At 43.2% G+C, this 13169-nt stretch overlaps 1 gene segment (V, D, J or C); it reads right to left on the bottom strand.

Annotated features, from left to right (window-relative positions):
* Positions 1-4976: 4976 nt before the first annotated feature.
* Positions 4977-10988, bottom strand: LOC131810989 (immunoglobulin lambda variable 5-37-like). The segment is given in 3 exon segments: positions 4977-5144; positions 10269-10684; positions 10835-10988. Coding segments are annotated over 3 exon segments (630 nt in total).
* Between the last annotated feature and the right edge of the window lie 2181 nt (positions 10989-13169).

The raw sequence follows: 13169 nt of genomic DNA on the forward strand, positions 1-13169 counted from the left end.
TGGCCAAGTGCAGGAAAGTCACAGTGAGGATCCTGCTTGTCCTAGTTGGCAAAGGTCATTGTTAGATTTCCCTAGTCTTTCTGGTCCAGACCCTGAGCTCTCAGGAAGCCAACCTGTGCCCCGTACTTACCTCAGACACATTTGCCAACAGAACTTGGCACACTCTCCAGCACTCTTGGAAGGACTTTGTGACCTTTTAGGTGGATCCTTCTAGGATCCATTCCTGGATTTACTATCCAGGGTGGTAGAATGATTAGGTCAGCTATGTGGGATTTGGGGTTGATCCTCCATTTTTCCAGAGAATCAATGCCCTCGGGTAGACAACTAACGAAAACATTTATATAAGGAGGGTTTTCAGGATTATGTGAAATTTCAGTTTGCTTCTGCCTTTTACCTGGTTTCACTACTGGGACATAATGTAGTTGAACCAAGCTCAAGGCTTAAATTTCCCCAGAGAAGCCCATTGGTTCAACTCTAGAAGTAATTGTACTTGGATTACCCTTACAAGTTGACTTACTGGTTATTGTTGTTGTTGTCAGGGTCTCCTGTTAGGGTCACGAGCTCCCATGGCATATTCCTTGCCTTTATCTCTGTCTTTGCCATGAGAATATCATGCTGACAGATACAACATATCTTTTGTCCTTGATTACTTTGGTGGATTCTCACTTATTCTTTTTTTTTTTTAAGATTTTTTTTTAAATTTATTTGACAGACAGAGATCACAAACAGGCAGAGAGGCAGGCTGAGAGAGAGATGAGGAAGCAGGCTCCCCGCTGAGCAGAGAGTCTGATGAAATCCCAGAATCCTGGGAGCATGACCCAAGTCAAAGGCACACGCTTTAACCCACTGAGCCAACCATGCGTCCCCTTAATTCTTGAATATTACCCTTACAGACATTATTTTGTATTAGTTCCCTGAAGTCCCAAAAGTTCATTTTCACTTTTGTTTCCTTTGCCTTTGGAGACATATCTTGAAAAAGTTGCTGTGGCTGATATCAACGAGGTTACTGCCTATGTTCTCCTCTAGGATTATGATGGATTCCTGTTTCACGTTGAGGTCTTTAATCCACTTTGTGTTTATCTTTGTGTGCGGTGTAAGAGAATGGTTGAGTTTCATTCTTCTACATATAGCTGTCCAATTTTCCCAGCACCATTTATTGAGGAGACTGTCTTTTTTCCACTGTATATTTTTTCCTGCTTTATTGAAGATTGTTTGACCATAGAGTTGAGGATCCATATCTGGGCTCTCTACTCTGTTCCACTGGTCTATATGTCGTTTTTATTCCAGTACCATGCTGTCTTGGTGATCACAGCTTTGTAGTAAAGCTTGAAATCTGGAAACGTGATGCCCCCAGTTTTGTCTTTCTTTTTCAACATTTCCTTAGCAATTCAGGGTCTCTTCAAATTTCATACAAATTTCTGGATTATTTGCTCCAGCTCTTTGAAAAATACCGGTGGAATTTTTATCAGAATGGCATTAAAAGTATAGATTGCTCTAGGCAGTATAGACATTTTAACAATGTTTATTCTTCCGATCCAAGAGCATGGAATGGTCTTCCATCTTTTTGTGTCTTCTTCAATTTCTTTCATGAGTGTTCTGTAGTTCCTTGAGTACAGATCCTTTACCTCTTTGGTTAGGTTTATTCCCAGGTATCTTATGGTTCTTGGTGCTATAGTAAATGGAATCGATTCTCTAATTTCCCTTTCTGTATTTTCATTGTTAGTGTATAAGAAAGCCACTGATTTCTGTACATTGACTTTTTATCCTGCCACGTTGCTGAACTGCTGTATGAGTTCTAGTAGTTTGGGGGTAGAGTCTTTTGGGTTTTCCATATAAAGTATCATGTCATCTGCAAAGAAAGAGAGTTTCACTTCTTCTTTGCCAATTTGGATACCTTTATTTCTCTTTGTTCTCTGATTGCTGTTGCTAGGACTTCTAATACTATGTTGAAAAAGAGTGGTGAGAGTGGGCATCCTTGTCGTGTTCCCAATCTCAATGGGAAGGCTGTGAGCTTTTTCCCATTGAGGATGATATTTGCTGTGGGTCTTTCATAGATAGATTTGATGAAGTTCAGGAATGTTCCCTCTATCCCTATACTTTGAAGCGTTTTAATCAGGAATGGATGCTGAATTTTGTCAAATGCTTTTTCTGCATCAACTGAGAGGACCATGTGGTTCTTCTCTCTTCTCTTATTGATTTGTTCTATCACATTGATTGATTTGCAAATGTTGAACCATCCTTGTAGCCCAGGGATGAATCCCACCTGGTCATGGTGGATAATCTTTTTAATATGTTGTTGGATCCTATTTGCTAGGTTCTTGTTGAGAATCTTAACATCCATATTAATCAGTTATATTGGTCTGAAATTCTCCTTTTTGGTGGGGTCTTTGCCTGGTTTGGGGAATCAGGGTAATGCTGGCTTCATAAAAAGAGTCTGGAAGTTTTCCTTCTGCTTCAATTTTTTTGAAACATCTTCAGGAGAATAGGTGTTATTTTTTCTTTGAAAGTTTGGTAGAATTCCCCAGGGAATCCGTCAGGTCCTGGGCTCTTGTTTTTTGAGAGGTTTTTGATCACTGCTTCAATCTTGTTACTAGATATTGGTCTATTCAGGTTGTCAATTTCTTCCTGGTTCAATTTTGGGAGATTATAGTTTTCCAGGAATGCATCCATTTCATCTAGGTTGCTTCGCTTATTGGCATATAAATGTTGATAATAACTTCTAATGATTGTTTCTACTTCCTTGGTGTTAGTTGTGATATTTCCTTTTTCATTCATAATTTTATTAATTTGGGCCTTCTCTCTTTTCTTTTGGATTAGTGTGGCCAATGGTTTATTGATCTTATTGATTGCATTAGTTCCCAGGTGCATTTAAGGTATTTTTAGTCAAATTTTATTATTTTTCATAGTAAATGGGATGATAATAAATAACATAACTATAAACGTTCTATGAAATTGATATGATACAGTCCTTTGACAACCAACCCACTCTTCTGATCCACAGCCACTTACTCACTCCCTGAGTGGATAACTGAAACCTCTCTCAAGCATGTGTTCTAGTAATTTTATATACATATATATGTATATACATATATATATACACACACACACACACACACACACATATATATATATACACATATATATGCAAAATAATTGAACTGCACATAAATTATATCTTAAAAACACCTTCACAATTAGGAAGACAGGAAATTATATAGGCCTCACACCCTATTAACACATGTGTTAGCTCATAAACCAACTTCTCCCATCCTGTAAATGAAAACATAAATGTTCAAACAGACCAGACCTTGTGTAAGGACCTATTTAGAAACTGTCCCTGCTCCCCTTCCCCATGGAATTTACTTGGAGACAAGTCCCTGAAACCAGCTTCAGGTAACAAAGCCCAGATACAAAGGTGGGTCAGGCCAGGTGGAGACATCGATCAGTGGGGCGGGGGTGGGGTGGGGGTGGGGGGAGTGGGGGTCGTGGGAGGGTATGCATACTGTCTCTCTGGTTACCAAGGAGTATGGACCCCGCCCTTTGGGAGCCTTTTTGGCGCCAATCTCAATCAAGGTGTAATAGGCTGGTTCAAATGTCTACTAGGGTAAATTGTAACTCAATTGGTCACCTAGCATCACTGTGGAGTTTCCTGTGTGTGTTACAATCTCATTGGCCACCTGTGCATGGCCAGACCCAACCGCATGGCCTTTGCCCTTAAAAGCTAGTCTGTGAAACAGAGAAGGGTCACCCTCTCTTGTAAGAGGTGCGACCCTGAATGTTCGGTTAGATTCTTGATGCTTGGCACAAAATAAAGCTTTGCTTGGCCTTCGCTTTGTATCAGTCTCGCTCCTTTAATCATGGACCCATTATTGGGGCATAACACCTTGGTGTCCTCACTCCCATCCTAACCCCAGAAGTCATGAGCTTCTGTGAGGTTTCAGACTTCCAAGAAGTCTGTGGGAGAAAAAAGTGGGAGCTAGCTGCAGTCCTAAACCAACATCAGAGGAGAAAGTTCTCTGAGTGTGAAGACACAGGACACTGAGGAGGAGACCTGGGCCTTGACCACAGAATGGGCCACCAAGAGGGAGTCAGGAGGTCTCAGATGCAGTGCTGTAGGGCAGATGGGGTGAGCACCTGAGGTGGGGAGCCCTGAAAACACCACTGTGATGAGAAAATAGGGACAAAGAGACATTTAGTGTCTGCCAGGCACAGGGGAGTAGGAAAAAGGGAAAGAAGAAACAGCCCACCTCCCATGATAAGAAAAAAAATGCATAAGAGAAAAACTAGAAAAAAATCTAAATAACATAATTTTACTTTTCATAACCAAATAAAAGAACCACTGACTGAATTATTTACTTTGAACAACCTAAAAAAATTGATAAAGGATATTTGATATTGGGAAATAAAAATTAAAAAAGAACATTGAAATCATAATTATTTTATAGACAGCTTTGGAAAGGCAAATCATGAGCATTTCAACATCCCATGCATTAAAATTAGATTACAGATAGATTTTCATGCCCCCCACACAAAGTGACATGTACATACATGAAGCAATCTGCATATTTCTAGATGGTGGTGATGCCCCCACAACAATACACACATCCCTCATGACAATGAACAGAGCACATACAAGGGCACTTTTTTTCCAGGGTTCGGTCCCTGTGAAATGTGCACAGTAAGGAATTCATTGTGAACAGGAGGGAATTGGGGGCCACAGAGTGCTGAGTGCAGGGGACACTGGCATGACTGCTGGTGGGTCAGGGGATTCTCTGCAGGTGATGGCAATGTCAATTTAATCTTGATGGTAGTTGCTCAACTCACTTAAATATACTACAGACCATTGAATTGTATACTTTAGAGCACTGAACTTTATGGCATGCAAATTATAATACATTTGTTTTGGTTTTATGAAAGAATAGCAAAAGAAGGAGCTATTGTCACTCTCCCTATAAAGTTGTTCTGTGGTCAGACAGTCATGCACTCAGGCTTCCAGGGTCTCCACAGTCTCCCTGTTTGTCACAGGCAGTGACATGGGGAATAGGAGCAGCTTTCTGTACCAGGTCACCATGGTCCAGCAGCTCTGTGTCCTTGTTGATGCTGTGGTCCCATGCTGAGCAGTAATAATCAACCTCAGCTTCAGGCTACAGGATAGAGATGGTCAGAAAGGCCGTGTTCCCAGAGTGGGAGCCAGAGAATCAAGCTGGGAACCCTGAGGGCTAGTGGTTCTGAGCATCACAGTTTTGTGGCACTGTGAGAAGTCTGTTGGTACCGGCCCACAAAACGTGCTCCAACATTGTTGAGGTTCCCAGTGCTGGTCACAGTGCAGGTGAGAGTGACCTTCTGTCCCACAGACCCTGACATGGAGGCTTCCTGTATCAGTGCAGACTGTGCCCAGGGCCCTGTACAGTTGCCCAGGACCCTGCAACAGACCCACACAGGTGAGTCTCTGGTGATTGTCCAAAAGAGGTTCTCAAAAAGAGGCAAGAAATAGCCTGGGGTTCCCCATAATCACTCCCCCTACTTCCCAGAACCAGTCACCTGAGCAGAGAGTGAGGAGGGTGATCAAGAGAAGGGTCCTGGCCATGGTGGTGGAGATACCTGGTGGAGATAGCCTGGTGGATATACCCAGGCTCTGATTCTGAGCTCATAAGTGAGAGGACTGTACAATCCCTTTCTTATCCTCTCTCCTGGAATAGCAGAGAGGAACCCTTCATACAAATCATTCCCTTCCTTGGGGCCCCTTGGCATGAATTTGGGGACACTTAAGTGTGGGGAATGGTTGGGGAAGCTCTCTTGGGCCCCTGTGAGCACAGAGCTGAAGCACAAGGCAATGTTCCAGGCCAGGGTGACCAGGTGATCCCTCACCCCACCTCTCAAACACAGAGGGACAAGCCCATAGCACTCCCTGCTGCCTCAGAGTCCAGATTCACCACTGGCTTGGAGGGACATCCTGGAGCTGAGTAGAGAGAGGGACATTTGTTAAGGTACAGAGTCGACCACCCCTCAATTAGACAGAGAGCACTATTGATAATGCAAGTCACACAACGAGGTTTTTTTCCAGCTAGCTGGGTGGGGTCCAAGTATTCGCCCAGCACAGCGGCTTTCAACAAGGACCCTGAGCACTCAAAGCCAAGAAAGGGTTTATATAGCATTTTCAAGGCACTTCTCCATGGCTACATACATATCTTGTGCCCCACTTTGACAGTTTAACTTTGTTTAACCTTTTGCCACCCCAGCATCACGCTGGTGCCATCCTGGCGGTTAAGTGAGATTTAGGTTTAGAAGAAATTTAACTTTATTTACATTTCCTTCTGCCTCTGCCTCCTTCAGTTTTATGGTGGGGAGAGCGACCTTAGGCCTTGAGGAACTGAGCCACTTGTCTCTGGAAATTGGGCCATTTAAAAGATAGCCTTTTTGTTGTAAATCACCAGGACATTTGCAAACCAAGGGAGACTCCTGTCTTGCCAGATTGTGATCTCTGCAAGTTAACTATTTGTTTCCTGTAACATCTGGTCCCTGTGGCGCCCTCGCCTGACCACCCTGGTGGTATATGATTAAGTTGTTTTTCAGGTTTTAGTTACTTTCTCTTATTTCAAGTTAAGTACGCTATTTCAAGCTAAGTACGCCCTGTGGGCTGGTTAGGGACTCTCAGTAAAATGGTTTCCTGGCCTTCAGGATGGCCATTCTTATGCTAACCGACTCTTACAGTGCAAGGTGCCAGCTTTTGCTTTGCCAAGATGGCTGTACTTATGTCAGGGCTAGACTTGAGGGGGGTACAGCCTTGTTTTTCTTGGCCTTCACACCTGGAGCTGGTTTCTCAGACTTGTTTTTAAGTCCCCTGTGGAAGGGGAGCAGGGACAGTAAAATAGGTCCTTACACACTCTGCACTTCTGCCTGCCTAGATCACCACCAACCTTCACATAGGTACATGGGGTTCTCATCCCCCAGGGGCCCCTCCCTGTGCTGCAGGTGACACACCCAAGTCCTTGTTTCAGAGACATGGCCTCCTTAGCATGAATCACCCTATGCTCTTCCTGCTACTTAGATAGTTGTGTTTTGGGGGCCAGAGGTGGGTGGCCCCTCAGGAAGGATATATCCTACACACAGTGAGAAGTATAGAGGGCGTGCAAGTCCCTTCACCGTCTCTTGGGGGGGGGGGGGTTACTGGAGGAGATAGCCAACCTCTGTCTCATATTAGGACACTTCCAAACTAACTGACAAACCCACATAACCCTCCACTCTGCACTTGATGGCTCAGAGTTCATTAATAACCATGTTCAGGGAATTCTTCAAGGAGAGAAGAGAATTATAAAGAAGTGAAATGTGGTTCTTCTGTGTCTCCTCTCTGAGAGCACCCATAGGAGATGGTCAACAACACAGCACTCAGGGTGTAACCAGGAATGCCCAGGCATGAGGGGAGACGCCAGGTGTGAATGGGTCTCCTGCACCAGACAGTAGGTTCATCCCAGTACATTTGGGGACCTAGGGGTGGAGGTCTCAAGGACATCACTCAGTCTCATGATCCAGAAATTCCTTCATGCTATAAATACTAACACAATTATTTTCTCCAGTGATGTTATCTAGTCCATTCTGCTCTGATAAGGGGAAAATGTGTGTGTGTGTGTGTGTGTGTGTGTGTGTGTCTATGCTGTTTATTTCTATCCATCATCTCACTTAACATGCAACTCTGTGTCTTATTCAAACAAATGCTAATGGTTCCTTCTGAACTTCATATAAAATATCTGATCACTGCCTTTCATAGTGAGTCAGATAAAAACTGATCATGAGCCCATGGTCTTCACAAATTTGTTTTTCTCCTTGCAGCACTAAGTATTTGGAGCTTGCTGATACTTAGCTGCTGTTCAGTAAATACTTTTGAATTAAAGCAAATAAATCAGCAAATTAAAAAAATGCAAATATCCACCTCTTTAACTTAGGCCCTAAATAGGTATATCGAGCTTCATTAGGACCATCATCATCAACTCAAATTCTGAACCATACACATGGGTATCATCTTAGAAACATCTTTACACCTCACACGTGATCTTCAAGTAATTCTTAAATTCAGAGCTGTCCATGACAAAAATAACATTAAAATTTCCCTGTTACCCAGAGAAATCTATACATTCAAAGCATTTCCTATGAAAATTCCAGTGACATTATTTTCAAAAATAGAAAAAAAAATGTTGAATTATGTATAGAGCCAGAAAAGATCTCCAATTGCCCAGACATCTTGAGAAAGAACAAAACTGGAGATACCATACTTCCTGCTTTCAAATTATAATGCTATAGTATTGAAAGCAGTATCATATTGGCCTAGAGATACACAGATCAACTCCACATAATAAAACAAACAAACAAATAAACAGAAGTTCCCCTTGACCATCAGGGAGGACCTAGACTGATAACAGGGCCTTTGTGAGGTCTCTGGAGAAGAGCTGACATGGATTTTAGAGGAGATTCAGATAGAGATAAGCATGACTCATCTAGCAGGTGCCCCAAATGAGATCCTCATGTTCTGTCTGGTGCTTCGTGGCACACTTTGGGACACAAAGCTAGAATGACTGGGCACCCTGCAGTGGGCACATTGATACCCATGTCATGGCAGGCACAGTGCATCCACATGGTCAATCTGGGGTAGGAAGCACAACCTAAAGAATGCTCCCATCTGGGACAGGCCACATCAGCCCAGAGCCCCCATCCATGCTGCCTACTGCGCTCTGTTGCTTGCTGAATTGGCATGGGCTTCCGGAGCCCCTGTTCCTTTGCCAGATCCAGGTTACACATCCCCTTATTGGGTACACGGTTACTCCTTGGGATGATGAAGAATTCTAGAAGTGGCTAGTTGTAATGGGTACACAACATTGGAAGTATACCCCATATCCCTGATTTGCACATTAAAGAGTGATTGAAACAATAAATTTTCTGTTATGTATATTTTTTTTTTTAAGATTTTATTTATTTGAGAGAGAGAGAGAGCAAGTAGAGAGAGAGCAAGTAGGAGAGCACATGAGAGGGGAGATAGAGGGAGAAGCCAGCTCCCTCTAGAGCTGGGAGCCCATGCAGGAATCAGTCCGGGGACTCTGGGATCTTGACCTGAGCTGAAGGCAGTTGGTTAACCAACTGAGCCATCCAGGTGTCACTGTTATGTATATTATAATTATTATAAATCATTAGTTGACAATCAGATTATATTTAAGAAGCTGTATGCATACAAATATTTATATCCTTATATGTGTTACCCTATTCTAAATCATCCTCATTACTAAAAATATGCAGCAGTGTTTTTGTTATTATTTTTCCTGTAGATTCCACATATAAACAAGAAAAAAAAGCACAATTTGTCTTTCCCTGTAGGCCTTATTTCACTTAGGGTAATGTCTTTCAGGTCTACCCTAGTTGTCACAAATAGCAGGACGTATTCCTGGAAAAGCTTATGGGGTGAACATCCTTGTGCACAGGTGGGGGTGATTGTGTTCATGGTGCTGCATTGCCCCATACTGTGTGGATCACTGACAAGCCCTATTGTGGCAGGAAAAAGGAGAAGGACACAGTCAGTGCCTGTGGGCTCAGGAAATCTGCCTCAGGGGTTATGGGCCCTGACAATGTCAGGGGCGTATCCTTCACATCTGTGGGATCTACTTCACCCACCTTCCCTAGAACAGGCTCAGCATTTTATAGCAGGGCTGGAGCCTTCCCCTTACCCCCACAAGCCCCACTGAGAGATCTGCAAACAGACACTTAAAGTTCCTCCCAGGGCTAACTACCCTCTCCTGACATCACAGCTGAAATGATAGAATCCAGCATCTGTTCCAAGTCAGTTGTGCCCCCAGAATGCCTCCTGTTCTGAGTCCACACTCGACACCAATCCTAGACCTTATTCCTGAGACACAGAGCTACGCAGCCAGTCCTAAGCACAGGAGCATGGAGGGAAGGAGGGTCTGTGTTCTGAGCCCTGTAGGAATAGGGTCCATGCTGCAGAGGACTGTCCACCTGCTTGGATGATCTGCAGGCTCTGTTCAAGAAAATTAAGGAAAGTTTATGTGTCTTTATAAAGAGAGAAAAAATGCGAGCACAGCAGTCTCTGATGTTTTACACTTGGATCACCAGGCAAAGTTTCTCCATTACCATGATTATTTTGTTGTCTTTGTTTTGTTTTGTTTTGTTTTGTTTTCCCCCTGAGAGAGATCACTTAGGTTGCATAAGAACCTGGTAGAAAGGATATTGTGATCTGGGAGCTACTTCCAAGTACAGTCAGTGTTTACTCTAGTTATTTTAATTTGGAAGAGAGTCAGAGTGCAATGTTGTGAGCAGGCTGAGGTATTTGTCCCACTTCCCCATATCTGTGTGTCACGGTGACCAGCACCACTGTGCCACACTGCACAGTAATAGTCAGCCTCGTCCTCAGGCTGCAGCCCAGAGATGAGCAGAATCCCTGCATTGGCTGAGGTATCCTTGGAGCCAGAGAAGCGACTGGGAATCCCAGGTCCCAGCTGTGTACTTGAGTCTGAGTAGTAGTACAGGAGATACCTGGGAGGGGTCCCTGGCTTCTGCTGGTACCAGTTCATGTATTTACTACCAACACTGATATCCCTGCTCAAGGTGCAGGTGAGTCTGGCTGTTGTTCCCGGAGATGCGGAGAGTGAGGCCGGCTGGGTCAGCACAGGCTGGGCCAAAGATCCTGCAAATACAGACACTCATGGGTGATGGAACTATAAGTGGGAAAAACAAAACAAACAAACAAACAGAAAATAAAAAAACAGAAAGCCTCAAAATCCTGAACATGGAAAATGTCATATGGGGCTCCTGTGTCCCTGAGGCCTTTCCCTACCTGTGCAGAGAGACAGGAGCATGAGGAGGACAGGAATCCAGGCCATGGTGACACAGACCCTGGCTGGTCTGCCCCAGGCCTCCTTTTCTCCTCCACCCTGTGCCAGAGGCAGGGCTGTCCATGCAAATGGGGTCCATCCAGTGTCAGCCCAGCCCCTCCCTGCGCCCTGATGTTGGAGCTTAGTTCACACCACCCACTGAAGAGGACGGTATTTGGTTTCACCCCCTGGGAAGCACCTGCTGAGACCACATACAGCTCCCTCTCATGGGACTCTGCCAGACCTGAGAAGACACAGCTGCTGAGTCCTCATCAAAGAGAGCAGGTCCCAGTCCCCAGGTCACTTCCCTTGAGTGAATGTACCTCAGTAAACCACCCATATAGGGATCGCAAGGCAGTCCCACATCTCCCCCTGCTGGTCACAGGTTGCAGCAGTCCCTGTATCCCAAAACCCTAAGTGCCCAGCTGATTCCTGCAGCTGCTCTATTCCCTGTGTATACGCACATCCATCAAAAATTCTTAGTACTTTTCTCCTGCTTTCTGAAAGCACATCATTCCAAGGGTTTTTAGTAAGCCAAGATGGCATGATATAAAGAAGCTATTAACATTAATGTATGTGCACAAACTTTTGCATGTTTCCAGACTCAAAAAGGCTTTCCAGGCTTCTCTAATACCTAAGGGTACTTTTTGGTGTCAGATATACAAAATAAACAGAGATAAAGCAAATATGATAGCATACACAGTTCAAAGTACTGGTGTCCTAATACTGAGAGGCTCATGTGTAGTTCCCAGGGAAGGAGCTGGATGACTCCCTTCTAGCTTTCTGAGTGATGCATTATCTTGTAGTGTCTCCCTGAAAAACAAATGAACGTTAGTTTGGCTTTTCATTCTTTTTTCTATTAATAGAAAACTGAAAATCCACTTCAGATTTATTTTATCTGTAAAAGCAGGTACTTATGTAAATGTTTCATAAAAGCTAAGTGGTGTAAAGAGACTGTACAATAGTCGGGGAAACCTGTTAGTATTCTGATGCTTGTGCTTGCTTCCTGTAAGTTCTCTCTCCTGGAGGAGGCTTAGTCCATGGGATGTGTAAATATGTGCATATATAGTTAGAGGACATTCTAGATAACACTGAATGACCCACGTGTGCATCAGGTCAGGTGATACAGAGTGGGGGGACACATGAGATGCTTTGAAGAAATTGTATGGACTGTTTCTAGGAAAGGCAAGACAGGGAATTTTGTAGGAATACAAGCACTCGGTGTCATATTCCAAAGAGGACAATGCAGCAAACATGTGAAAATATTGCCTTAAACTTGTTGATGGAGATTACATTTGATTTAATGGTGGGTAAAGAAATAAATACAAATAATGGATTTTGTTGGCTTCACATTTACCCGTCAAGAGGAACTGAGTTCATAATCCCAAGTTTATAGGTTCTACTTATCTGTGGCATATATTTCTTGGCAGGAGTTTGTCTTAGGTGTCATAATATTTCTTTATTAAAAATATTTATTTATATTTCTTGATGTTTTGTCTTAGTTTAGTAGAAGTTAAATGTGGGATGTTATTGTTTTCCAGATGTGTTCAATATCTGACCAGTGGATTCCATAAATTTTCCCTTCCTCAGTGCCCCCAGGGTTACACTCAGGGTTCACTGTGCATATGTTCTCCAAATATCCAGATTCCAAGGCCTTCTAGTAAATTCCTATGAAGAGGATCACTAGCTTTTCTCAGATACTCTCTCCTAAACGCAGGCATAGGGATCTTACTCACTGACCTCAGGCAGGCACCCCCTCTAGTGACATTTCCATTGCTCTTGGCAGAAAACCCAAACGCTGCACTTCCCAAAGAGGCCTTCATGCTCTGGCCCCATCCTTCATGCAGCTCCAACCCTTGCTCTCTGGCCCCCATCTTCCCACTCTTCCCGTTATTTCAAAACCCTGAATTTCAGCCCCTTCCCAGGTCTCTCAGCCATGTCCTCCTCATTCTTTAGGGAGATGGATTTCCACTTGTAATCATGGAAAAAACACATATTTTGGCAACTCTAAGTGTTAGCGGCTCTTCATTACCTGATAAAACCACATCACCACAGAAGGCAGAAGAATATATATATATATATATATATATATATATATATATATATATATGTCATAATATATATATGTAAGTATATAGTCCTATTCAAGAGATGAGAAATAAATATGTATTTATATATATATTTATATTTAACTTAAACTATAGATAAAAGAACAGCTTGCATCTATATTCAATACAAGATCATAGATGTAACCCATCTTGGTGACTATCCTACTGTCTTTGTCCCTTGTCCTGCTCC

This window comes from Mustela lutreola, chromosome 11 (assembly GCF_030435805.1).
Source record: "Mustela lutreola isolate mMusLut2 chromosome 11, mMusLut2.pri, whole genome shotgun sequence".
In the NCBI taxonomy this organism is placed as follows: Eukaryota; Metazoa; Chordata; class Mammalia; order Carnivora; family Mustelidae; genus Mustela; species Mustela lutreola.